This window comes from Pteropus alecto, unplaced genomic scaffold, assembly GCF_000325575.1.
Source record: "Pteropus alecto unplaced genomic scaffold, ASM32557v1 scaffold75, whole genome shotgun sequence".
NCBI classification, from domain to species: Eukaryota; Metazoa; Chordata; class Mammalia; order Chiroptera; family Pteropodidae; genus Pteropus; species Pteropus alecto.
Window position 1 is genome coordinate 1820515 of NW_006440638.1, and position 26491 is coordinate 1847005.

At 33.7% G+C, this 26491-nt stretch overlaps 1 protein-coding gene and 1 pseudogene across 5 annotated transcripts in view; one reads left to right on the plus strand and one right to left on the minus strand.

The window, feature by feature from the left end:
* TRPC1 (transient receptor potential cation channel subfamily C member 1) overlaps nt 1-26491 on the plus strand; it is an 87864-nt gene that overhangs the window by 22777 nt on the left and 38596 nt on the right. For 4 of the 5 annotated variants that reach the window (XM_006917450.3, XM_025050777.1, XM_025050779.1 and 1 more), the window contains 3 exons: nt 5030-5232; nt 17046-17177; nt 19434-19629. In XM_006917450.3, the coding sequence (XP_006917512.1) occupies nt 5030-5232; nt 17046-17177; nt 19434-19629 (531 nt within the window). Of the gene's footprint in view, nt 1-970; nt 1073-5029; nt 5233-17045; nt 17178-19433; nt 19630-26491 lie in introns of all 5 variants that reach the window. The other variant, XM_025050780.1, reaches the window with a different exon arrangement.
* Nucleotides 12441-12556, minus strand: LOC112484380 (annotated as a pseudogene).

The following is a 26491-nucleotide window of genomic DNA, read 5'->3' on the forward strand; positions in this document are numbered from 1 at the left end:
CTATGAAGAATATTAAAGATCTGTTATAGTTTCATTTTTAAGAGAGATGTTGATTTAAATAGTCGATAGTTTAAATAGAAAATGTACAGATTGAAAATAATCAGGGCATTTTCTTAGATTAAATCATTATTTATCCCTATGTTTCCCTTCTGCCTTCATGGTTTTCCTTTAAAAAAAAAGAAGAGAAAAACAACCCCCAAACCTGATGTCATGGTTGCCAGGTGTTATAACAGACTCGAATGTAGACTGTCACAGAGAGTGGAAAGTCCCCATCTCCTCAGCTTCTGTTTACTTTCTCTCCTGTCAAAGTTGAAGCTTCAAAGTGAGCTATAGTTTGGGAGTAAAAACTATGAAGTCACTTCTCCCTCCTGTCTTGGGACATTGGTAGCCTAGTTCTTTGTGGTTTTTACTTGATAAATTGCTGATATTAATGTCAAACTTATACCATTTCAGTCTGCCATGTATGTTTTCAAGATAAGAACAGAGGGCTCCCCCATCTTTTTACATATTTTCCATTGTTCTCTATCCTCATGGTTGTGTTGATGATCATTTTTATTAGACTGAACACAATCATTTACCTGTAGTAATAGTTCTTTGCAATTTCTTTTATAGATTTGGAATGTTAAGATTCTTTTGGTCCAAAGTTCAAGAGTAAAGATCTTGAAAAATTTTTCAGCTTTAAATAGTGCATAATCAGCACTATTCCATTCATACAAACCCTTCTATCAAACATTCATTATTTTATGAGCTTATACAGTGAAACTTGGGAAGAAATGTGTGTGTTGTGGTACACAGAAGCACTGCTAAGGCAAACAAATGTGCTGTTTAGACAGTCTAAATTTTTGAAAATTCACTATTATCGTATATTATACAGTTTAAATTTTTTAAAAAGTTTTATTTATGAATTAGTAAAACTAAATAGTTCACCTTTTTATCCTCCATTTTCATTTTAAACCTTTTTTTTTTAAAGTCCACAGATGCACTTTTGGTGGCAATCGACTCTGAAGTAGTGGGAGCTGTTGATATACTACTTAATCATCGACCAAAATGATCATCAAGACCAACTATAGTAGTTAGTACTCTTAAATGTTTATTAATTTGGATTTTTAAACCAAAATAGATCTCCTGCCCCATTGACATTTTTTTCTTCCTCCAAATTTATTTTGTCTTAAATCGATTTTTTTTTTAACTTGGTAAAAATATTGCTTTAAAGTAAGTAGAATAATATTGCTTTCAGGAAGCCTTTTTTTAAATTAGTGGTATTTGCATAATTTTGTCAATGTGGACCAGTATTTTAAGTTTGTAATATTCTGCAGAGTAAGTTGAAAATACAAAGTAGTTTCCACATAGATTTAAGAATCAAATTTATAAACAATGAAACCATAAAACTGGAAGAAAATGTAGGTGAATATCTAACTGATTGGGAGTGGAAGGACTTTCTAAACATAAAAGCAATAGAAAAAAATCACACTTGCACAGGCTTTGGCTGTAGAGAATTTATATTTCTGGAGTTCAGACATCAGGCAGAATTTAGAAAGTATCTGGATAACTGGCAAAAGATACTTTCGATATATATCACAAATTCATAATCTTAATATTAGACAAACTGATAAACACATTAAAATCAGAAAAGGACATGAGAAAAACTCAGAAAAGAAAATACAAAATACTAAACCTTACTGACATCAAATACAAGATACTAATTTTTTATTATGAAATTAGCAAAGATTTTTAAAAAATGATAATCACTGATGGCAGAGGACTAAATAGTACAGTTTCATAAGCCGTTGCTTGGGAGGGTATTTTGGAAAGCACTTTGGCAGGGCGTGTCATAAACAAGAAAAATGTTCATATTCTTTAACTTAGTGCTTTCTCACCTACAATCTTATCAAGGCAGTGGTCAGAAATGTGGATAAAAATGTTAATTGTAATCTTATTTGTGGCAAAGAAAAACCATGTAACACAATCTAAACATCTCAAAATGGAAGATTAGAAATAGAAATAGTTGCATATATGTAAAAGTGATATTTTTAAAAGGATATTTAGGAACATGGAAAAATATGATACAGGAAATGAAAAAACTGAGAATAGTAAACTACATATAATATGATCCAAGATTAAAAATATGCATAGAAAAGGAACTGTATGGAAATGTAGAAAAATGTTACCTAACAGCAGTCATCTCATTGCCAAATTAAGGATATTTTTTTCTTACTCTTTTTATTTTTCTTTCTTTCTTTTGTAATTAGGAAGATGACCATTAGTAATCAGATAAATTCTACTTTAAAAATGAGATTTTTGTTGTATATCAACACTTTTAACTTATAGTATTACTGGTGAGGATGCAGTGAAACGAGCAGTTTAAATAACTGCTGGGAATGTAGACTGGCTTTGCTCAGAAAAAAAATATTGTTTTAAGAAAGAATTCTAAATTGGTTGCAGATTATCTGCCATTATCTGAGAATGATGAGAAACTCTGCTAAATTGCATACTTTATAATGTATTAACTGAAATATTTTACTCAAATTTAGACCATGTAAAAGTGTGTAAGCATGACTTTCTTCAGAGGATAGTACCAACTAGTTTAAGTGGTGGTGAGAAACCAACAGGTATAGAGGAAAAAGGGCAAAAAATGTAGCCCCTGTCCAGAAGACCAGAAATATTTACAATCTCGTTCAATTTTCTGTCATCTATCTTGCAGTCACTATTATATTTTGGTATATCTATTCCACCTTCTAGCCTTTTAACCCATTTACTTTATTGATGAGGAGGGTGGGGTATGCCAGCCAGGGTATTGGAGCAACTGCTGGTATTATTTCATCGCCATTACCACTACTAGTTGAATCTTGGGTTATAAGGCCATGGCCGTCTTCACCTGCTCAGTGAAATAACACTTTCTACTTTATTTCTGGCAAAAAAGCCTTTGAATACTTCCAGTGACAGCAAGATCATATTTTAACGCCCCATTACTTCTAGACAGGCAATGTCAAATATTTTATGTACTTTTTTTTTTTACCATTTCAGTGAATTCATTCTGTATTCTTGGCTTATCAAAATTGTCTTTTGATAAATTTTGACTTTCAAATGCAGGTTGTTTTTTTGATAGTATGTAAATTATATTATGAACGATGAAATTATGGACTTTTATCTACTTCCAATAGTGTTTCTCATATAGTTAAGTATGTTTCATAGGAAAAATTTAGGACCGTTTTCTCATAGGGATTGAATACAATTATCTCCTTTTTATAACCAGTAATAAGGGGGAAAGGGTGAATTTTTCAATGTTTCTATAATTTTAAAATAAATTTATTAATTTCAAATTCCCAAAAAATAAATGGAAAGTATATAAATTATAAAAGGTGGGAAGATAAGTATGTCAGAAGATAGTAAAACTTACCAGTACTCAAAGGAAAATAAATCAATACTTTGTGATAGTTTTTTTCACTCATAAATTGCGAGTGATCATGCCTAGTTCTGGTGAGTAAAACTTAGGAGTGAAATGGGTACATTCCTATATTATTGGTAATATAAGCTGTTAAAGGACTTTATATGTATCAAGAGCTTCAAAACTGTATAGATCATGGCCTTTTGATCTATAATTCCACTTCAGGGGGTCAATGTTAATTAGTTAATCCTAAATTTCAAAAAAGTTGTGTTCATAAAGACATTTGTAGTATTGTTATTTAAATTTGCAAAAATAAAATATCCTGAATATGTAGGTTGGTCTATGAACTCCCTTAAATTGCATGCAAAATTCTTTACATGAATTTATTTCTGGAAGATTCTGGACTATAGCTTTATGGGATCATTAAAAGTGTCCTTGACCTTCAAAATATTAGAAACCATTGTTTTTCATCATTGGTGTGAAATTATTTATGCCAAAGATGTCCTTAAAAGGGGGTGTGTGGAGAAAGGTTCAGAGAGAAATACTGTAAAATGGTTTTTGAGTAGTAGGAATATGAGTATTTTTATTCTTCTTTCTGCTTTTCTATATTTTTCAGATTTTTTTAATGTGCGCACTACTTTTACAATGTTAATAAAATTACAGAAAACCTGTGAACTTGATCAGCTTATTCTGTGGAATCAAAAAACTCAGGAAAAACTCTGTGAAAAAGTGAGAAGTAGTTGAAAGAATATGCAATAGTCATAAGATAGTCAATGTTTTTATTTAACCTTGGTTCTTTATTTGTTAATGTTTTTTTCTTCGTGTCATGCCATCACCAGTCCCATGAGCCCATGCAGTGAAAGGGGCTCAGGCTCTGGAGTAATACAAATCTGAGTTCTGATCTGCACTTTGCCACCCTGTTGTATACCTCAGGCACATTAACTTCTCTGAGCCTCAGTTTCTTCATGGGGATTATAATGCTTAATTTTGCAGATTATTGCGGGGATTAAATGAGATGATAAATGTAAAGTGTCTAACAGTTCAGGATTCATTAAGTGGTAACTATGATTATTAGTGCTTTTGTGTATTTGTAACAGGAGATATTATAGGTTATGACTGGGAATATATAGAGAATTATACAAAATAATGAGTGCTTCCTATTTACTTATTCCTTTGAAGTAGCTTCATTGCTATCAATGTGACAAGGTTTGCCATGGAGGAGAAATTTTTAAAGATTTTCTCATGCATTTATGCTCTGCCTATTTTTAACGTTTCTTTTTCACCATTATATTGTGTTTCCAAAATTTTTGTTCTTTGTCCTTGTCATGCATGTTTCCATAATCTTGTGAAAATTAAACACTTTTTCCTAATATATTTCTCTAGACATCCTGACTTCTTTGTTAGGAAAACAGAATTTTAGTTGTATGAGTGTTTTTTATTGAGGATTTTGTTTGTCATGATTATATTGCATATATTAATTAAAGTTAAATTTTGAGGTTTCAAAAAAATTTCATCGTGGTAAAATGTTTATCCTATTCCTAGTTCTTATGGTCTTTGTGCCTTCCAATTTGTTTCAATTTATTCTTCAGATAAATATGTTCTTTTGAAATCACAAATAACTTCGAACATATAAATATTTTCCAGAAACTAATGGAGCGGATTCAGAATCCTGAGTATTCAACAACTATGGACATTGCACCTGTCATTTTAGCTGCTCATCGTAACAACTATGAAATTCTTACAATGCTGTTAAAACAGGATGTATCTCTACCCAAGCCCCATGCAGTTGGCTGTGAATGTACGTTGTGCTCCGCAAAAAACAAAAAAGACAGCCTCCGACATTCCAGGTTAGAAAATTAAGATTTTGATAAATAGACGTTTGATGCAGCAAAATGTATGTCAATGAAGTTTCTTTTTTAATTGTTGTTCTTACTATGTAGCTTTTAAAAACTATGGTATTAGGATGACTTATGAAAGCCAAACTTCTAGCCCCTTTGCTTAATGCAATGAGTTCTGCATTTTTTAGAAATATTTATTAAATTATGAATAATTAGGAAAATCTTTCAAATTATGAAAAGGTTTATCTCATACTCCTGCTGGTGGGGGGTGGGGGCACTATTTGCTTTTTAGAAACAGAGTTTATTAATCTAGGAGAATTTTTAAGTAGTAGAAGGGGTGGAGATACTACTTCCTATCTTATGTATAAGAAAATAAAAATTGTTTTGTCTCATTAAATATTCAACCTGTTATGCCTCTTACCTCCCCTCTTACACAATATTAAAATCTATTTCTCTTCCTGTTCTCCCCAGCTGAAAAACCGAGGAGTGAATAAATGAGAAAGTATCCCATCTTGGACAGGTTGAGCAAAATCTCATGTGTTATATAAGGTGTATGGTTCTGGACCAGACTTGAGATTCTAATTTTCAGTATAAGCACCCATGCCTGTCTCTCTGTCTCTTTTTTTCTCTGTCTCCCTGTGTCTCTGTCTCCTTCTCTCCATATAATTATAACTATATATAGTAATCAAATATAGATATATATTACTAGATATATTACTATAACATACATAACGTATATATTACTATATAGAGAGAGTAATCAAATATAGTTGAAATAATATCAAGTGTAATATTTACTATGGAAAATGTGGACTAGAAGTCCCAGGCAGCTTGTTGACAAACTGTTTTTTAGTTGAGTATTGTTGCATAGTATATAAAATTAGCTTTAAAGCTGCAAACCATCTACCCTCACTGCTTTCTCACCTTAAGAGCAGTTCTTTAGTAGACTGACAGTCACAAATCCATAAATTGGGAAAGTCTCCTGGGAACCAATGTAATGTTTATTTGCAGAGTTCGAACTGGAAATTTTTTCCATTTTCAAGTCTGTTTTACAATGAGATCTCTGTTTCTCTGTGATAAGATCTAGTTGATAGCTATGGCTATCATTTACCCTTTTAGTTTTAAAATGACTAGTCTATAAAATGACAAGAAGAAATGATCTTTAAGGCTTCCTCTAGTTTTAAAAATCCTTTATTAATATTAAATATAAATATTTTCCAAATAGTATGCTTGTTAAATATGTTTGTAGTTGATGTTGCTGACGTATGGGGGGCGGGGCTGGAAAGAACACTTTACCTGGCTTGGTTTGAGGTAGGAAAAAAACTCGTTCTGAAAGCTTTTAGAGGAGCTATAGCTTGAGCTCAGTCTTTAAGTTTGTTAGAAGTAAAAGGTGAAAGGCATTTTATGCAGAAAGTACAGTATGTGATTTTAGTTTATTTGGGGAACTGCGAATGGTTCGGTATATTTGTGGAAGAGTTTGAGAGTTTGTTATTGATGTTTGAGAGAACAGTTATAATAAATGTCAAAGGGCCCGGACTAAAGTCATTTTCAGGAATTGCTAAGTAGACCTGCAGAAGAAAGGAGGCTAACAAAATGAGTAAAAAGAGGTGGGGGGAAATGTTTTGATGAAGTTGAAGAGCCACTGTACTGGCAATAAAGAAGCAAGGCAATCTGTACTTACAAGATACTGATTTTTAAATTTCAGAGGTGGTGTAGTTCTAGGTGATGGTAAGGTCTAGAGGCAATAATCTTAAATGAGTTAGGGAAGGATAGTGGACCATTGAGTTTAGAAAGACATTTTTAATAATAGAATTCCTATGCTTTAATTTTTATCAACTCTAAATGATAGCTTTGCTGGATAACGTATTCTTGGTTGTGGATGCTGGGTCTTCATCCTATCGAATATTTTTTTGCCAAGCCCTTCTGTCCTGCATAGTTTCTTTAGAGAAATCAGCTGCCAGTTTTATGGTTTAATTTGATGTGTTATGAAATTTCAGGTAACTTTAGGGAAGATTTGAAATCTTTATTATCTTTCAAAGGAAGACAAAGTTTTAAAAAAGTTAAAAAATGCTAACGAGAGAGATAGCAAAGTAATGAACTGCCAGTTAAATTTAATTTGCAGAAGTGCTTTGTTTAATCTGAAATATGTTCTCATAATTTTGAATTTGAATGCTTGTAAACTCATGTAGACTCAGCTTTACTCATATTATTACTCCACCCCTGAAACAATTGAATTTGTAAAACCTAGCTAGGTATCTATCAAGAGAGTAGGATGTTGGCATTGAGAAAAATCAGTGAACTATGAAGCAAAAGTAATCTTAGGAATGTGGAATTCTTTTAATAAGAAGTATTTTAGTTATACAAGCAATGTGTCAATAAATCTTTAAATCCTTGTGAAAATTCTAACTTTAATTTTGATTGGAAGTTTCTCGATCAATCCTTATTCTCCTCCCCTCTATAGAGCTAACTAACCACAATTAGTTTGATGTTCTACATCTGCTCCTTAGTTGCTAATATTCTCACTGGTTAGAAACGTGACTCTTAACTGCAGTGTTAAGTTGGAAACTAGTTTCTTCAATGTCTCTCAGTTACATGTTGAAATTAGAAATTCCCTCTCCCAATTTCTGTCTGTGCAAATTGCATTCAAGTTTCTTCTCATATTTCATTTTACTCAGTTGTTACTAATCTTGCCTCATCTACTCCAATTCTTCTTATGATTTTTCAAATATTTAGGTTGAACCATTTGAAATTACTGTTTTAAAAGTACTTTGGGGAATATGTAATTGCATATTTCCATATTCTTCTTGGTGTGAATGAAACCAAAACCCCAGAGAGTTACGTAGAATAAAATGACATAACTCCACAGGCCTCAAAAATTTTCTTTTTAAAAAGTATTGAAATTGATGATTTGTAGTAAACGTATATAGTTGTATACCATCGCCATAATCTAGTATTCTAATTCTAGTATTCTAGTATTCTTTCATCACTGGAAAAAGTTTTCTCATGCCTATTTATGGTCAATCCCTGCTCCCATCCCCAGCTCCAAGTCAACCACAGATCTTTTTCTGTCTGTAGTCTACAGCTTTTTCTTTACTAGACATTTCATATAAATAGAATCATACAATATGTTGACTTATATCTCTAGCTTCTTTCACTTAACATAATTTTTTTGAAGTTCATCCATATTGTTGCATATTTCAATGATTTATTCCTTTTAATTGTTGAGTAGTATACCATTGTAAGGATTAGCGTTTTGTTTATCTTTTCACTAGTTGATGGACATTTGAGTTATTTCCAGTTTTTGGCAGTGAACATTGATATACAAGTCTTTGTGTGGACATATGTTTTTATTTCTGTTGGGTAGATACCCAGGAATGGGATTACTGGTTGGTATGATAAGTGTATGTCTAACTTTTTAAGTAACTGCCAAACTGGTTTTCCAAAGGGTACATTTTACATCCTCACCAGTGATGTATGATGGTTCTAATTTCTCAACATACTTATCAACACAATGTTAACCTTTTTTTATCTTAACCACTTTAGCAGAAGTGTAGTATTATCTCATTGTGGTTTTAATTAGAATTTAATTAAACTTATGTCATATGATGTCAAGTATCTTATCATATGCTTTTTTTAAAAAAAATGTATTTAATTAGTTTCAAGTATACAGTACATTGGTTAGATATCTATATAGTTCATAAAACAATCCCCCCAATTGCTCCCTTCCTCCTGACCCTCCACCTAGCCAACGTATTCATGCTAACTGCATTCTCTATGCCGTGCTCCCTATCCCTGTGGCCTTCCATCAGCTACTAATTTGTACTTCTTTAACCCTTCGCCCATTCTCCTAGCCTCCCAAACCCCGCTCCCTTCCATCCATCACCAAATTGTCCACTATATTTGTAAGTCTGTTTTTGATTAGTTCTTTTTATTCCTTAGATTTCGCATATAAGTGAAATCATAAGGTGTTTATCTTTCTCTGTATGACTTAAATACCTTCTAGGTCCATCAAAGCAATATCTTTTTCCATCCCCTTCCTTTTAGTCTGTGTGTGTCTTTTAATCTGGAGTCTCTTATAGGCAACATGTAAAGGTCTTGTTTTCCTTTCCATTCATCCACTCCTTTAGTTAGAGCACTTAATTCTTTTCCATTTGAGGTACTTATTGATAGGAATAGGGTTGTTACCATTCTTTATTCCTGGTTTTGATACATGTTTTTTCTTCTTAAGAAGTCTTTTCAACATTTCCTGTAATTCTGGCTTGGTGGTGATAAATTCTTTCAGCTTATTTTTGTCTGGGAAGCTCTTTATCTGCCCTTCAACTCTAAATGATAGCTTTGCGGGATAAAGTATTCTTGGTTGTAGATGCTGGGTCTTCATCCTATCGAATATTTTGTGCCAAGCCCTTCTGTCCTGCATAGTTTCTTTTGAAAAATCAGCTGCCAGCTTTATGACTGTTTCCTTATAGGTAACTATCTGTTTATCTCTTGCTGTTTTTAATAATCTTTCTTTGTATTTAATCTTTGGCATTTTAATTATGATGTGTCTTGGTGTGGGCCTCTTTGGATCCTTGATTTTTGGAATCCTCTGAGCTTCCTGGGGTTTTATGTCCATTTCCTTCACCAGTTTAGGGAAGTTTTCCATTGTTATCTCTTCAAACAGCTGTTCAACATCTTGATTTTCTTCAGTTACACCAATCAGACAAATATTTAGACCCTTAATAGTGTCCCATATCCTCCTTAAATTATTTTTATAGTCTTGGCATCTCATCTCTTTCCATTCTGATTACATGTCCTTGGCTTTCCCATCCTTTAAATAGGGCATTTGATCCTTTTCTTTATTCTCTTCATTTATTCCTTTGTTTATTTCATTTAATATACTTCTCATATCCAAAAGTTCATTGAGCATCTTTAAAACCAGTGTTTTGAACTCTACATCTTTTAGATTACTTGACTCCATTACATCTGGATCTCTGTTCTGTTCTTTCACATTGTTTCTGCTTCTTTGTCTTCCTATTTTGGCTGCCTTTCCGTGTCTATTTCTATGTACTAAGCAAAACTCCTCAGTCTTCAGGTCTTATTAGTGTGGATTTGTGAAATAGGTGTCCAGTGGCACAGTCTTGACAGGGATTCAGCTGCAGGCCAAATTTAGCCCAAGCCTCTACCCCTCTGGGGCCACCTGTCAAGATTCAGCAAACAATCCACAGATGCTGTGCTTATCATTGCCTCAAAAGGCCACACCAGAAAACGAGGCCAACTGCCTCTAGTGTGAGTCTAGGTGCTGCTCAGCAAGGAGCACCTGACTCGCTGAGGATGTACCTAGATGTGGCTTGGATGGGGCCATGAGTTGGGGAAGGCAGGGATTCAGGGAGTCCTCTGGGTGGAGCGACCTCTGTTATCCAGTTTGTTGACACCAGAGCTATGGCGGTGCTGTGTCAGTGCACTGGTAGGCGAGAGGGCTCAACAGGGAACAGTGGATGCTGCCAGCACTTCTGTACAGAGCAAGTCTCACCTAGGCCCTCACACCAACAATGTCTCCCTGTAAGTCCCTGGTGCCCCCTGCGCACAGCCAGAACAACACAGTGCTCAGAGTGAGCAGGTCTATCACTGCGAAAATCCGCTCAGGGACGTGGCCCCTTTAAGAGGCTTCTGCTACTGCCGCAGCCTCCATCTCACTTGAGACCAGGCAGCCCTGTGTCCTCGCCCAGTTCTACCTTCTGCTGTTGCAGGGTGATTTCTTGTATTTCTCCCTATTTGTATGGCTTGTTCATCTAGATTCCAGGTGAATATTCCTTGCTGCTGCTCCTTGTTTCTGTTGCAACTTTGATTTGGTCTCCAGAGGGAAGAACAGAACCTCTATCATCTACACTATTTTTTGCTGGATCTTATCACGTGATTTTTTGCCATTAATATATCTTCTTTGGTTAAGCATCTAAATTTTTGCCCATTTTTAAAATTAGGTTGTCTTAATATTACCGAGTTATAAATATTTTTTGTATATTCTGGAGACAAGTCCTTTATCAGATATATGTTTTACAAATGATTTCTCCCAGTCCTTGATGTATATTTTCATTTTCTTCATTTGAAGAATAAAAGGTCTAATTTATCAATTTTTTCTTTTGTGGTATGTGTTTTTCATATCATACTCATGAAATATTTGTCTAACCCAAAGTCACAAAGATTTTCTCCTTTTTTTTCTAGAATTTTTACAATTGTAGGATTTACATTTAAGTCTATAATCTATTTTGAGTAAAATTTTGTGTATGTGTGAGATAAAGATCTAAGTTCTTTTTCTGTTTTTTTCAATATCCAATTATTTGTTCCAGCACCGTTTGTTGAAAAGACTATTGTTTCCCCCAATGAATTATCTTTATAACTTTGAAAATTATTTGAGCATATATGCATGGTTTTATTTCTAGACTCCGTTCTATCCCATTGATCTGTAAGTCTATCCTTACAGTGTATCACTCTATCCTGATTATTATAATTTTATACTAAGTTTACTAATCAGATAATGAATTATTATTAATTATTACAAAATTATTAATAGTTATTAATGATTACCAAAATGTCTACTTAGATTTTTGAGAATGAATCACTTTGGGGAGAATTGCCATTTTAATAGCGTTGAATCTCTCAAGCCATGAATATGATCCATTGTCTTAGATCTTCCTAATTAATCTCAGCAGTATTTTATTGTCTTCTGTGTATAGGTCTTCTACTTCTTTTTTATAATTTATTTATATTTTATTTTTTTGATAAAATTGTATATGAATTGTTTCCTTCATTTCATTTGCAGATTGTTCATTGTTAGTACATAGAAATAAAATAGATTTTTTTTTGTATATTGGTTTTATATCCTGTGATCTTGCTAAACTCACTTATTCATTCTAATAAATTTTTTTAAGATTCCTAAGAATTTTATATGTGTAAAATTATGTCACCTGTAAATAATGGCAGTACTTCTTTTCAAATCTTTAAGCCTTAATTTTCTTGCCTTATTGCACTGGCTAGAACCTCCAGCGTAATTATGAATACAGGTAGAAGAATGGGTATCCTTGCCTTGTTCTGGATTTAGTGGGAAAGAATGACGTCTTTTACTATTAATTATGGTGTTAGCTGAAAATTTTTCAAAGATATTCTTTATAAGAATGAGGAAATTCCTTTCTATTTCTAGATTTTAGAGTTTCTTTCTTTCCTTTATTTATTATTATTATTTATGCCTACAGCACCTGGTCTTCCTAGGTGGTCTCCCATCCAAGTACTAACCAGGCCCAACCCTGCTTAGCCTCCGAGATCAGACATCGGGCTTGTTCATGGTGGCATGGCCGTAGACCATGGACCGTGGCCCCACTGGGGTGCGAACCAGGACCTTCTGCATGTAAAGCAGATGTGCTAACCACTACACTATGGAACCACGTCCTAAAGTTTCTTTAAATTATGAATTGATTTTGGATTTTTTTTTAATGTTTTTTTCTCATCTATTAAGATGAGCCTATGCTATTTGCTTTTTATTTATATGTTATATTAGTTGATGTTTGGATGTCAAACTAACTTTGCATTCCTGTGATAAACCCCACTTGGTTGTGTTATATAATTCATCTTATGTGTTACTAATTTAGTTTACTAATATGTTAAATATTTTTGTATCTATGTTCATAAGGGATATTGTTCTAGAGCTTTCTCTTCTTATGATGTCTTTGTCTCATTTTTATACTAGGATATACTGGTTTCATAAAATGACTTTTGATATTTCCACCGCCTCTATTTTCTGACTTTTCTGGCCTATAGACTCTGTCTCCCTGGGGTATATAATCACTGATCTCTGTGCTTAGTTTGTTTGTTTTTTATTCTTTTTTTCAGTTTTTGATTCCTAAAGGTCATTTCAGTGTCTTTATAGGTCAGCCAATGATTTGGGCAGAGATTACGTTAATATACTTTGAGCCCATGAGGGTTCATCTGTCTCCTGATCTATGTGTGGGTTACTTGGGGAATATATTCAAAGTTGCAGCCATTTCTCAAGAGTTCTTTGTCTTTTTCTTTTTACCAAATTTTCTGATGCCTAATTTTTAAGTAAGCCAGGGATCTGTGAATCTTTCTGTGACTTTTCTCATTTCTAAGATCTCCCTGTTAAATTTCTGGTTAGTCTACTTTTTGCCTCAACTCAGACTGCAAGCTTGGTCTTGCAAAGCTACAGGTTTTCCCTGTTCATCTCTACCATGTCCAACCCCTTCAGCCAGCAGAACAGTAAGTTTTCACCTCCCACTGAATTGATTTTTAACCTTTATGCACAAAGGTACAGGTTTACCAGCTTTGGGCTGAAAAACTGCAGTTCTCATTGACTGAACTTTTGGCAGAGGTGATAGAAGTAGCTTCAGGCAAGAAGACCATAGATTACAGCCATTCTTGCCTACAGCTCTGGCAATTTTTCAATAATCTGTTCTCAGTAGATAATTTCCAGAGACCTGAAATGATTGATTTTGAGAAATAATTTTGTCCATTTTTATGCATATTTCTGTGTAGTAGAATCACTGACCTCTTTATACAACCAATACTTTTGATAATGTTTTGAATATCAAAAATGATAGATTTTATAAAGTGAGGCAGCCTCATTGTTTGTCAGATTATATCTAAATACTTTCCATACAATAGCACTTCATTATTACTCCAGCACAATTGATTGCTACCATTACTAGCAGTCATTCTTCCTGTGCATTTTGTCATTAATCCTTAATATATTTAAGACATGATAATGTAGGTTAATACAAAAGTTGTTTTTAGAAACAATCTGATAAAATTAATTAATATTGACATACTGATGGAAACAAAGATAAGTTGCCTAATTATATATATTTTTCTGAAGTTTTGGGGCAGTATTGGTGTTGGCAAATACCTCTTTAGAAATTCTTAAGATATAAATGATTGTACTTGTTTATTGAATAGCTAGATCTTAACTGGGAATCATAAATGTTGTTTTCATAAAAATGCATTATACTTCAGCAGACCCCAACCTTTTTGGCACCAGGGACTGGTTTCATGGAAAATGATTTTTCCATGAACCAGGGGCAGGGGGTTTGGGATGATTCAAGTTCATTATATTTATTGTGCACTTTATTTCTGTTGTTATTACATTGTAATATATAGTGAAATAATTATAGAACTCACCATAATGCAGAATCAGATGCCACCAGATGCAGCTGTACAATTGAAGTACATCAACTCATTTGCCACTATAAAACCTGCTGCTAGATGCACTTTAATTGTCTTTTGCCACTCACGGATAGGGTTTTGATATGAGTCTGCAAGCAATTGATTTATTATGGTCTCTGCACAGTCAAACCTCTCTGCTAGTATTAATCTGTATTTGCAGCCACTCCCCTGTGCTAGCATCACCACCTCAGCTTCACATCATTTCATCAGGCATTAGATTCTCATAAGGAGCATGCAACATAGCTCCCTCGCATGTGCAGTTCACAGTAGGGTTTGTGCTCCTATGAGAGTCTAATGCCTGATGGTCTGAGGTGGAGCTGAGGTGGTGATGCTAGTGCTGGGGAACAGCTGCAAATGCTTCACACTACTCGCCGCTCACCTTCTGCTATACGGCTTAATTTCTAACAGGCCACGGACCACTACCAGACCGTGGCCTGGGAGTTGGGGACCCCTGTTATGCAGGATCTACTTTTGTATCTAAGTAAGATATGAAACCTATAAAGTAACTAAAGAATATTTCAATAAATTTGTTTAAATAAAAATTTTAAATTTCCATGTAGAAAAATTTGATTGTAAACCAAGTAAAAAGACAACAAACTGGGGGAAAGTATTTAAGACACTTTTGACTAGACAGAGGGCTAATTTCTTTGATATATAAAGTGATGTTACAAATTGATTTTTAAAAAAGATAAACATTTACTGGAAAAATCAGCTAATGAGAATGAACAGTTTATTGAATTGTAAATAGATAGTAAACATGAATGGATGCTTAAGCTTCTAATGAAATTCCAAGTAAAACAACTCTAAAATTTCAATTTTTATCTGTTATGGGCAGATAAAGATGGGGAAAATGAACTCTTGTTAGTACTTTGGAAACATATATCAAAATACAAAATACACATGCCATTTTATCTAGCAATTCTAAGTGATGCAGGATGAGGCGAATCCCCCCTCAGTGTGGACTCAAGTACTACACCAAGAGACGGGATCCTTAACTGGTCACTGGCAAGGATTCAAGCACATGCCAGAGTTAGAGACAAAAGTTTATTAGAGAAGGAACGCTTCATAAACAGAGCATTGTGTCCTCTCAGAGACGGAGAATGAAAGAGACTCCGAGTGTTTGAGGAATTCAGTTTATATGTCTTTCTTAGTTTCTTTGAACTACAGTTTAAAGTCTTTGTTTCCCTATTTTCTTTTGATGGTATGGGTATGCAGAGTGAAAAGTATGTGTATGCAGCAGTAAAGACATGTTAGTAATCACAGTCCTTGTTCTGTAGGTTCCCTGTGGTCTGGCCTAGGGAATGAATGGTTGGGTTTGTGCAGGATAATACTAAAGACCGTTTTCCTGTTTTCCTTTCATGGTGTGGGTAAATAGTTTGTTAGTAATCCTAGCAGGAATCTTCTTTGGTTCTCTAGGTTTTCCGTGGTCTGGCAGTGCATTGCAGGCTTTGAATACAACTTGGTTTAATATTTATTTCTCCTGCCTCTTCCCTATATCATAAGTACGCAAAGGATATGGGAACTAAACAATGTTCATTGCTGCATTATTTATAGAAGTATAAAAATAGAAGCAACCTAAATTTCTATTAATGCAGATCTGGTGGACCTCCATAAAATGGAAATCTGCCCAGTTTTCAAAAATAATGAGATGACTCTATATGTAGTGACATACAAAGAGTTATCCCATTACGTAGTATGTCTGATTATGTTTGTGTGTGAATAGAAAATATCATGAAAGATATTCACAATTATCTGAGTGTAACTAACTTTGAGGAGTAAAACTGATGGAAGGAAGAAAGTTAGGGAGCATCCTGTTTCCAAACTGCTTCCTTTTTTTTTAACTATAAGCATGTATTAAATTTATATTTAAAAGAAAAAATATATAATATAATATCTACCACATTTAAAAAATTAAAATTATATATTTATAAATGAAAGAATTATGACAAAATTTTTCTGGTTTTGTTTTTATTTAGATATTGAATATGAATGTTAGTTTACAGAAGGTAAAGGGAATACTCTATGAGCTAGAAATTATTCATAAATGCATGATTTCATTCTTAAGATTTGAAACATCTTTAAAAAATAACCTGAATGAATGAGTCATGTGTTATAATATCTAGCCTATTAAAGTAATCTCACCACTGGGGAACGAAACACTTAATAATCATCCACATATAATCAAATGTATTAGTTATTAGCATATTTAATTTAAAATAACATTGGATTCAGGAATAGAAAAATTCTAATTAAGTTGCATTGAAGAATACAAAGTTTTGAATCTATGAAAATAAATTACCTTAAAAGCAATAGACATAAAATTTTTTGATATTTATACTTCCAAATATTTTTATTTTTATTTTATCTTTTTTTGAATTTTTATAAGAGTTTATTTGAGCCAAACTGATATTATACTGGGGAGCAAGATTTCAAATGCTCCTTCAAAATATTTTTTAATCTTTTTCTATATATGCTGATTATCTTGTAATAAGTATGTTATATTTGTTTTATTTTCTTCTGATTTCATAATAATCTATGTAAATTGTGGATTAAAAATACTAATCAAATGTATATAATAATTCTATTTTACATTATGGAATCAAATTTTATCACAGGTTTCGTCTTGATATATATCGTTGTTTGGCCAGTCCAGCTCTGATTATGTTAACAGAGGAGGATCCAATTCTGAGAGCATTTGAACTTAGTGCTGATTTAAAAGAACTAAGCCTTGTGGAGGTGGAATTCAGGTGGGAATGAATGGAAATTGTGAATTATATCTTTTTTTTCAGACTGTTTTCAGCTTGAATGTTTTCATAGGCCAGATTATAATTTATGTTTATTTACATTTGATCCAGAATGACCAGACCTTGCTGCCACCTGCTTTGGATTTTCCTTCCTCCTCAGTGGGCTAGACCCTACTTCTTTTAGATCACTCCTTCCCCATTTGCTCTCTGCCCCTCTTGCACAACCCTTAAATCCTTGCTTTGGTCAACATTGTTTCCAAAGGCATCCCAGGGCAGTGAGCAGACTAGTGGGAGTGATCGCCTTAAGCAAGAGCAAACTTATTTATAACTGCTCTCTGTCCTATCTCCCATCATTCCCAGAGTCTATAACCATTCTTGGAGTGTAATCCTTCATAACTTTCAGAAGCATATAGAATGTTTTCTGTATGTCAGGGATGTTCCACATGCAGACCTAGTCCCTTTTTCATTGGTGAGTTTCTATTAGGAGAAATAACATGTAAACATAAGAATAAAATACTACCAATTAAGAGGGATGAATACCCAGTCTAAGTTTCCTTCTGAAATGAAGAATTAAGTGTAATTCTGGCACTTTGTATACCCAAAGAATCAGTGTTATAATTTTTCCTAAGAGATAAGTTGGAGATGGAGGGAAGGAAGGCTTTGGGAAAGTAGCCTATTAAACTATTGATTTAAACATTAAACAAATCCTTAGAAAACTTGAGGAAAAGCTTTGAGACTTTCCCTTAAGTTAAAGTATCCCTGATGCCCTCCAAAGAAGGAGGAATTGATCAAGATTTCTTGCCAGTTCCTATTGTGAGGTTCTGGGTTATGGAGAGGTTATACCTATCCCTACCTTTCCTTTCATGTCCAGCTTATGTTGGAACTCCATGTCTTATATTATATTCCTCCAGTGACTTGATAAGACTGGGAAAATTTAAACTACTTTCTGGAAGGGCAACAAGCAGCTTGCCATTTCTTTTAGCCTTTACAGCATACATAGTGTGTTCTTAATAGCTCCAAGTTCTAGAAAAATTTTAAAAAATACTTGTTAATAAGTTTTTAAGTTTGGAACTACTATATTTTAATTTGGATAAATTAAAATATTTAAACTTGAAATGACAAAATATATACTGGAAGAGTGCAATATAAGACATGGATATCTTTGTAATAATATACACTTTTGATGAATGTTCCCATCTGCAATTAGGTTCTTAGACTAAGAAGCATGTAATACTTCATTTGTTAGAGAAACACAATAATTTATTCTTATGTATTTTAATTACATAGTAAATACAAGGAATGGATGAGAAAAATATTAGCCTCTAAGAAAGAATTTTTAATTCTTTGAGTTATAATTTTCTACAGCCAGTTAATGGAAAACCCCATGGTATAGAAAGATTAATCAATGGGAAATCTTCCTATTTTCCCTTCCTTTTCCTTTAAGAAAACAAAAACTGAATAAAAAATTCTTTTCTGAAGTCCATTTGACTCAAATTATTTATTTCTAACTTCATTCTTAAGTTGTTACACTCAAAAATAGGTTTAATGTAAATGATATTTTAAGAAAGGATTATCTACTTTATTAAAATAGATAGAATTATATACTAAAATGTCTTAGTTTCTCACAAATTGATTTAGGCCTGCCTTTAACAAGCAGTTATATCCTAAGTTTCAAGAAATAGTGATTCTGAAAGAGAATTCTTTATTAGGCATGTTTCACTATCTCTTTCTAGCTTGAATTTTGTTCAAATGAACACTTTAAAAATGAATCAGAATATTACTTTAATGTCAGAAATAGCATAAACATATTACAGACTATTATAGAAAAAACTTTTAGTTAAAAACTATGTAATAATTTTATGGGCTAGCATTAAGATATTATTATCTGTTGTCTAGATAAGTAATACAAAAGGAAGTTTTATACCAGACTTATAGAGATTAAGGGCAAATGAGCTAAGTGAAGAACTAGTTAACAAATATTATCAAAATTTCTAGGAATATCAGTATTTATAAGGAAACATGTTGTTTATCTAAGATTATCAGTGTGAACACAGGGAACATAATTGAGTTACAGTTTTCTCCAAAGCTGTGGAAAATTAATGCATCAGTAGATTCCTTTGATGATCAGCACAAGATGATTTCATATTTTGTGTACCACTATCAGAACTAAAATATTACTGAGTAAACGTGTTCTAGTGAAAATAGCTTAATTGGAAGATGGAAGTGACACTTCTAAAAATCAATTGTTGCATTTTGCAGGAATGATTATGAGGAACTAGCCCAGCAATGTAAAATGTTTGCTAAAGATTTGCTTGCACAAGCCCGGAATTCACGCGAATTGGAAGTTATTCTAAACCACACATCTAGTGATGAGCCTCTTGACAAACGAGGATTACTAGAAGAAAGAATGAATTTAAGTCGTCTAAAACTTGCGATCAAATATAACCAAAAGGAGGTATGAGATTTTCTGTGATATATTTAAATTATTTTCTCCACAGTAGTCTAGTGGCTCAGAGCAAAAGCTTTGAAGCAACACATCTAGGTTGAGACCTTGGTTCTACTTCATAGAACTATGTGTCCTTGGGAAAATTATTAAATATTTCTGAGCTTTACTTTTAAGAATTAATTAAGGATAGTACATGTTTAAAGAATTTAGTGTAATAAGTACTAGCATTGAACAAGTATTCAGTGGTAGTTGCTATAATTTTCAACAACTAATATTAATTATAATAATAAATGGATGTTAATTTAATGATTTTACAAAATAGTAGCTACACAGGTAAGATCTTGTAATTGACTTCATAGTGAAGTTTCCATCTTGTGTTTTGTCTTTCATAGTTTGTTTTATCTATCTGGTTATAATAGTACTTTCTATATTAATAGTGCCTTTGTGTTTAAAAATAAGGTATCAGATATTATGTTTTCTAGTTCTTATTTGTTAATTCATTATGAAACCCAAAGGTGGAGGGGTGTATGATATAACTAAGTTGAATATGGGTCTTCTGGCATCATCCTTTCCTATTAAGGGAGATACTTATTTCTACCCACCCCATATACACACATGATTCAAGAACTTGAAGAAAGAAGATATTCATTTTAAATTTCATTTTAAGGACAATTTACTAAACATGGGTATTTATGTATAGACAATGATATTCAGTTGATAGTATGGAATATTGGTAAATGGTACTTTAAGGTATTACTTCTAAGACCCATTATTTTATTATCATCATAGATATTAGAATAAGACTTGTTTATCAAATTTACAGTAACATAAAAGTGGAGCCTGAAATAGATAATGGTAAAAGGGCAAAATACAGGACCTTTGGTGCTATGAACAGAATTTTTTTATTATCTTGGTTGAATATTTGAGCCTTACAATAGCTCTGTGACCCAGGAAAGTGATACAGGAATTTTAAGATGTTTACTTTAGGATTACCTAGGTAGTATATTGATTATCCAGGTCTCTGGCTTCAAATTCTATATTTTTTTGTAGTACTCCAAGGTTCTTACTTAAGGTAGAATATTTATAGGCAAAAAAAAAAAAAAAATTAAGTATAAGAATTTGGATCAATATAGCTATAAACTATAAATCAACAAAATATCTATGTGGCTTAAAAAAGGAAATACATGCTAATTTGTATAAGTAGAAACAGGGAATAGAAACCCTGATGTAATCTTCTTCATATATATTTTGACTAGACATTGACTAGATCTTAAGTTAATTTATTTACTTCTGTGTTCCACAATTTAAAATAGACACGAAATTCTAGAAAATGATAGAATAAAGGGAAAACAAAGTACAAAATCAGCTTAAGTAATTGGAAAAAGAACATCAAAGAAAGGTGGAAAGAACCAAAGTTATCCTGGCTAGGGAAGAAAAATCTAAAAAGCAGTTTCCCAATGATACCTTTATATCCCTGAAGGACACACAGAAGAAAACCAAATGTTCCATTCTAAAGAAGATGAAAGAAAAGGAAACAAGAAGAAATAGTAATATTTTTAGTTAAAAGGAAGATACTCTATTATTTTAAGGTTGAATAAAAATACAAATTAGGCTTTTTAAAAATTTTATTTTATTACAGTCGACATTCAGTATTGTATTAGTTTCAGGTATACAGCATAGTGGTTAGATATTTATATAACTTCCAAAATGATCTCCTGATAAGTCTTGCATCCTCCTGACACCATATATAGTTATTCCAATATTTTTGACTATACACCCTAAGCTGTACTTTATATCCCTGTGACTATTTTTTAATTGCCAATTTGTACTTCTTAATTCCTTCATCTTTCTTACCCAGCTTCTCTAAACCCTCTCCCACCCAGCAACCATCAGTTTGTTCTTTGTGTCTATAAGTTTGTTTTGTTTGTTCATTTATTTTGATTTTTAGATTCCCCGTGTAAGTGAGATCATATGGTATTTGTTTGACTTGTTTCACTTAGCATAATACCCTCTAGGTCCATCCATGTTGTCGCAAATGCTAAGATTTCATTCTTTTTTATGGATGAGCAATATTCCATTGTATATATGTACCACATTTTCTTTATCCATTTGTCTTTTCATTGGCACATTTAACATATTTACATTAAAGTAATTATTGATAGGTGTGTATTGCCACTTTATTGTTTTCTGATTGTTTTTCTCTGTTCCTTTCATATTCCCCTCCTCTCTTCTCTTGTGTGTTGATGACTTTCTATAGTATTATGTTTGGATTTCTTTCTCTTTATTTCTTATATATCTCTTCTAGATTTTTGGTTCGCGGTTGCCATTGCTTCATGTATACCAGGCTCTGTTTATAGCAGTCTGTTTTAGGTTGATGACCACTTAAGTTCAGACACATTCTAAAATCACTACTGTTTTTTACTCGCCCCCTTCATGTTTATGTTTTCTGTCATTATTTTTTACCTCTTTTGTGTGTGTGTGTGTATCCTTTAATTTACTGTCGTAATTACACATTTTTCTACTTTTGCTTTTTTACTTTTGCCTTTTAACCTTTGTACTAGCTTTAGCGTTGGTTGATCCACTGCTTTTATTATGCATTTGCCTTTGTCAGTGAGAATTTTTTTCTTTGCGATATTTTTTATTCATATTTTTTATTTTTTTCTTCTTCTTAAAGAAGTCTATTTAACATTTCTTATAATACTGGTTTGGTGGCGATGAACTCCTTTAGCTTTTTCTTATCTGCGAAGCTCTTTATCTCTCCTTCAATTCTAAATGATCGCTTTTCTGGGTAGAGTAATCTTGGTTGTAGATCCTTGTTTTTCATCATTTTGAATATTCCTTGACAATCCTTCAGGCTTGCAAAATTTCTGTTGAGAAATCAGCTGACTGTAAATTAGTTTTTTTAAACTAGATATCTAAATACAATTAAAGGAGGAGATAATATTTTCCCAAATAGTAAACTTTATTCAGGTAATTCATCCCGCATAACAAACTATCCTAATACTTACTGGCATGAAACAACATTTCATAATCATTTTATAATAGCTTTATTATACAATTATTTTATTATGCCCTTGGATTCTCTAGGTCAGGAATTAGGAAAGAGCACAGCAAGGGTGATTTATCCCTGCTTCACTATGTCTAGGGTCTCACCTGAAGATACCTCTTATGATTGAGGGCTACAACCATCTGGAGGCTTCTTCACACATATCTCTTGTCCCTAGCAGCAGCTGAGGACTCAAACATGGAGCGCTGAGTTGGCTGGGTGCTCAGGTGGATGGGTCCATAGAAAGTGGGTCTCTTGAGAACGGGAACCATGGAAGGGCATGGCCGTTGTGGTAGGTTGGCTGTGAGGAGATGGTCTGAGAAGCCTCTGAGGGCTGACCAGAGTGCATACAAGAAGCCTGGGTTTCTTCACAGCATGGTGGCTTCAGGGTAGTAGGACTTTTTACATGGCAATTTATGGCTCCTAGAGCAAGCGTTCTTCTAAGTAGAAGCAGCAAGGCCTTTTATGACTTACCTTCAGAAATCACATAGCATCACTTCTTCCAGAATTACTAGTTAAAGTAATTAGAAGCTTGTTGAATCAAAGGGTAAGAATAAGAGGAATATCAAAAAATTTGTGTCTATGTTTTAAATCCACCGTAAACTTAAATATTTTTCATTGAAATTTTGTCTTTCCAATTACATATTTAACATTACTGTTAATTAAATCGTCATTATATTAGAAAGATATCAAGGACAGCAAATAGTCCTGAGATTCCTTTGATGTTTGGGAGAAAGGTGAAACCACTAAGTTTGGGATGCTGCTAAACTGGGTAATTGGTGGGAGAAAAAGCTGTTTTTCTCTCCAGTATTTCATCTTGAAGGACAAATGAAGATTCCTTAAGAACACCTGAATTTGAGCAGAGGCATAAAGAATGAAGATTTAAGTGCCAAAAAAGCAAAGTATATTAGGAAATTTCTTGATAAGCACAACAAACAACAATAGAAATGCCTTTTTTTTGTTTTTTTTAAATACAGTGTTGCATTCTGCAAACTATATCTGTCTCAGGGTAAATCATTTTAAAACAGAAGATTGACCATATTATTTAGATATCTGAATGATATTAAGACCACTTGTGCTTTACTTTGGTAACTTCAAACCTGATCACATTATTGTATTCGGATTTATCAGAATCCTTAAGTTAACTTCACAGTGTGAGCATTATATTGGGAAAATACTGCTTCTGGAATTTGTAAACTAAGCAGCTTTGTAAATATTGATAAATTAATTTCTATAATTGAACTAAACTTTTCTTCTTATTTGAGAATATTTTTCCTTTACTTCTCACACAGAATTCAGTTTTAAGCAGGTTTAAGAGTATCTTTAGTGCATTTTAAATTCTTGGTGTTTTCATGGATCATAAATATGTCTGATATTTATACTTTGATCGCTTTGCTATCTTGACATCTTGGTTTCTTTAAATGAAATCATTGGTATTTGTAGACCGAAGTTTCTTTTTATGGATTGTGCTTGTTAACTTTGAAATTTCATAAACATTATTATGAGTCTTTATAAATTAAATGACTAAGTAAGCTAGTAATAATTAATATTTAATAGTGTACGCTACGAATCAGGCACTATTCTGAGAACTTACATTTAATCTATTTTTTAAAAATTTTAATTAGTTTCAAGTATACAGTATATTGGTTAGACATCTACATAGTTAGTAAAATGATCCCCCAATTGCTCCCTCCCTCCCTTGACCCTCCACCTAGCCAATGTATTAATGCTAATTGCATTCCTTATGCCATGCTTCCCATCCCCATGACCATCCGTCAGCTACTAATTTATACTCCTTTAAGCCTTCATTCCATTATCCCAGCCCCTCAAACTCCCCTTCCTTCTATCCGTCACCAAAATGTCTGCTATATTTGTGAGTCTGTTTTTTATTAGTTTGTTCTTTTTATTCCTTAAATTCCACATTTTGGTGAAATCATATAGTGTTTATCTTTCTCTGTCTGACTTAAATACCTTCTAGGTTCATCACAGCAATATCTTTTTCCATCCCCTTCCTTTTCATATATAGGGGTCTTGTTTTCTTATCCTTTTAGCCACTCCATCCCTTGATTGGAGCACTTAATTCTTTTTCATTTGAGGTACTTATTGATAGGAATGTAGTTGTTACCATTCTTTATCCTGTTTTTGATACATGTTTTTTTCTTTTTAAAGAAGTCTCTTCAACATTTCCTGTAATTCTGGATTGGTGGTGTTAAATTCCTTTAGTTTATTTTTGTCTAGGAAGCTCTTTATCTGTCCTTCAACTCTCAATGATAGCTTTGCTGGATAAATTATTCTTGGTTGTATATCCTGGGTCTTCATTCTTTTAATATCTTTGGCCAAGCCCTTCTGTCCTGCATAGTCTCTCTTGAGAAATCAGCTGCCAGTCATATTGATATTCCCTTATATGTAATTATTTGTTTTTCTCTTGCTGCTTTTAAAATTTTTTCTTTATATTTTACCTTTGGCATTTTAATTATGATGTGTCTTGGGTTGGGCCTCTTTGGATCCTTGATTTTTGGAATCCTCTGAGCTTCCTGGGGTTTTATGTCCATTTCCTTCACCAGTTTAGGGAAGTTTTCCATTGTTATCTCTTCAAACAGCTGTTCAACATCTTGATTTTCTTCAGTTACACCAATCAGACAAATATTTGGAGCCTTAATAGTGTCCCTATATCTTCCTTAAATCATCTTTATAGTCTTGGCCTCTTTTTTCTTGCCATTCTGTTTGAGTGTCCTGATTGGCTTTCCCGTCCTCTAGATAGGGCATGTGATCCTCTTCTTTATTCACTTTGTTTATTCCTTTGTTTATTCCATTTAATATACTTCTCATCTTAGATAATGTGTTCTCTATTTCAGACTGGTTCCTTCTTATAATCTCCATCTCCATTTTTATCTCTTTGTTAGAGTTCTCTACATTTTCCAAAAGTTCATTGAGCATCTTTAAAACCAGTGTTTTGAACTCTACATCTTTTAGATTACTTGACTCCATTATATTTGGGTCTCTGGTCTGTTCTGTCGTATGGTTTCTGCTTCTTTGTCTTCCTATTTTGGCTGCCTTTCCGTGTCTATTTCTATGTACTAAGCAAAGCTCCTCAGTCTCCCGGTCTTTTTAGTGTGAATTTGTGAAGTAGATGTCCAGTGGCACAGTCTTGACAGGGATTCAGCTGCAGGCCAAATTTAGCCCAAGCCTCTACCCCTCTGGGGCCACCTGTCAAGATTCAGCAAGGAATCTACTGTGCTTATAGTTGCCTCAAAGGGCCATACCAGAAACCAAGGCCAGCTGCCTCCAGTGTGAGTCTAGGCGCTGCTCAGCAAGGCTCACCTGACTTGCTGAGGATATACCTGGATGTGGCTTGGGTGGGGCCAGGGTTGGGAGAGGTAGGGTTTCAGGGGATCCTCTGGGCGGAGTGACCTCTGTTATCCAGTTTGATGAGGTCACAGCTATGGTTGCACTGTGTCAGTGCACTGGGAGGGGATATGGCTCAACAGGGAACAATGTATACCACTAGCACTTCGGTACGGGGTGAGTCTCGCCTCGACCCTCACACCGACAATATCTCCCTGTACGTCCCTCGTGCCCACTGCGCGCAGCCAGTCGGGCACTGGTGCTCAGAGGGAGCAGGTCCATCACTGTGAAAATCCACTCGCAGACACAGCCACTTTAAGAGGCTTTTCTGCTGCTGCCGCTGCCACTGCTGCAGCCTCCATCTCACTCAGCTGCTTGAGACCGGGCAGCCTTGCGTCCTCGCCCCATCCTACCTTCTGCCCTTGCAGAGTGCTTTCTTGGATTTCTCCCTAGTTGTATGGCTTGTTCATCTAGATCCCA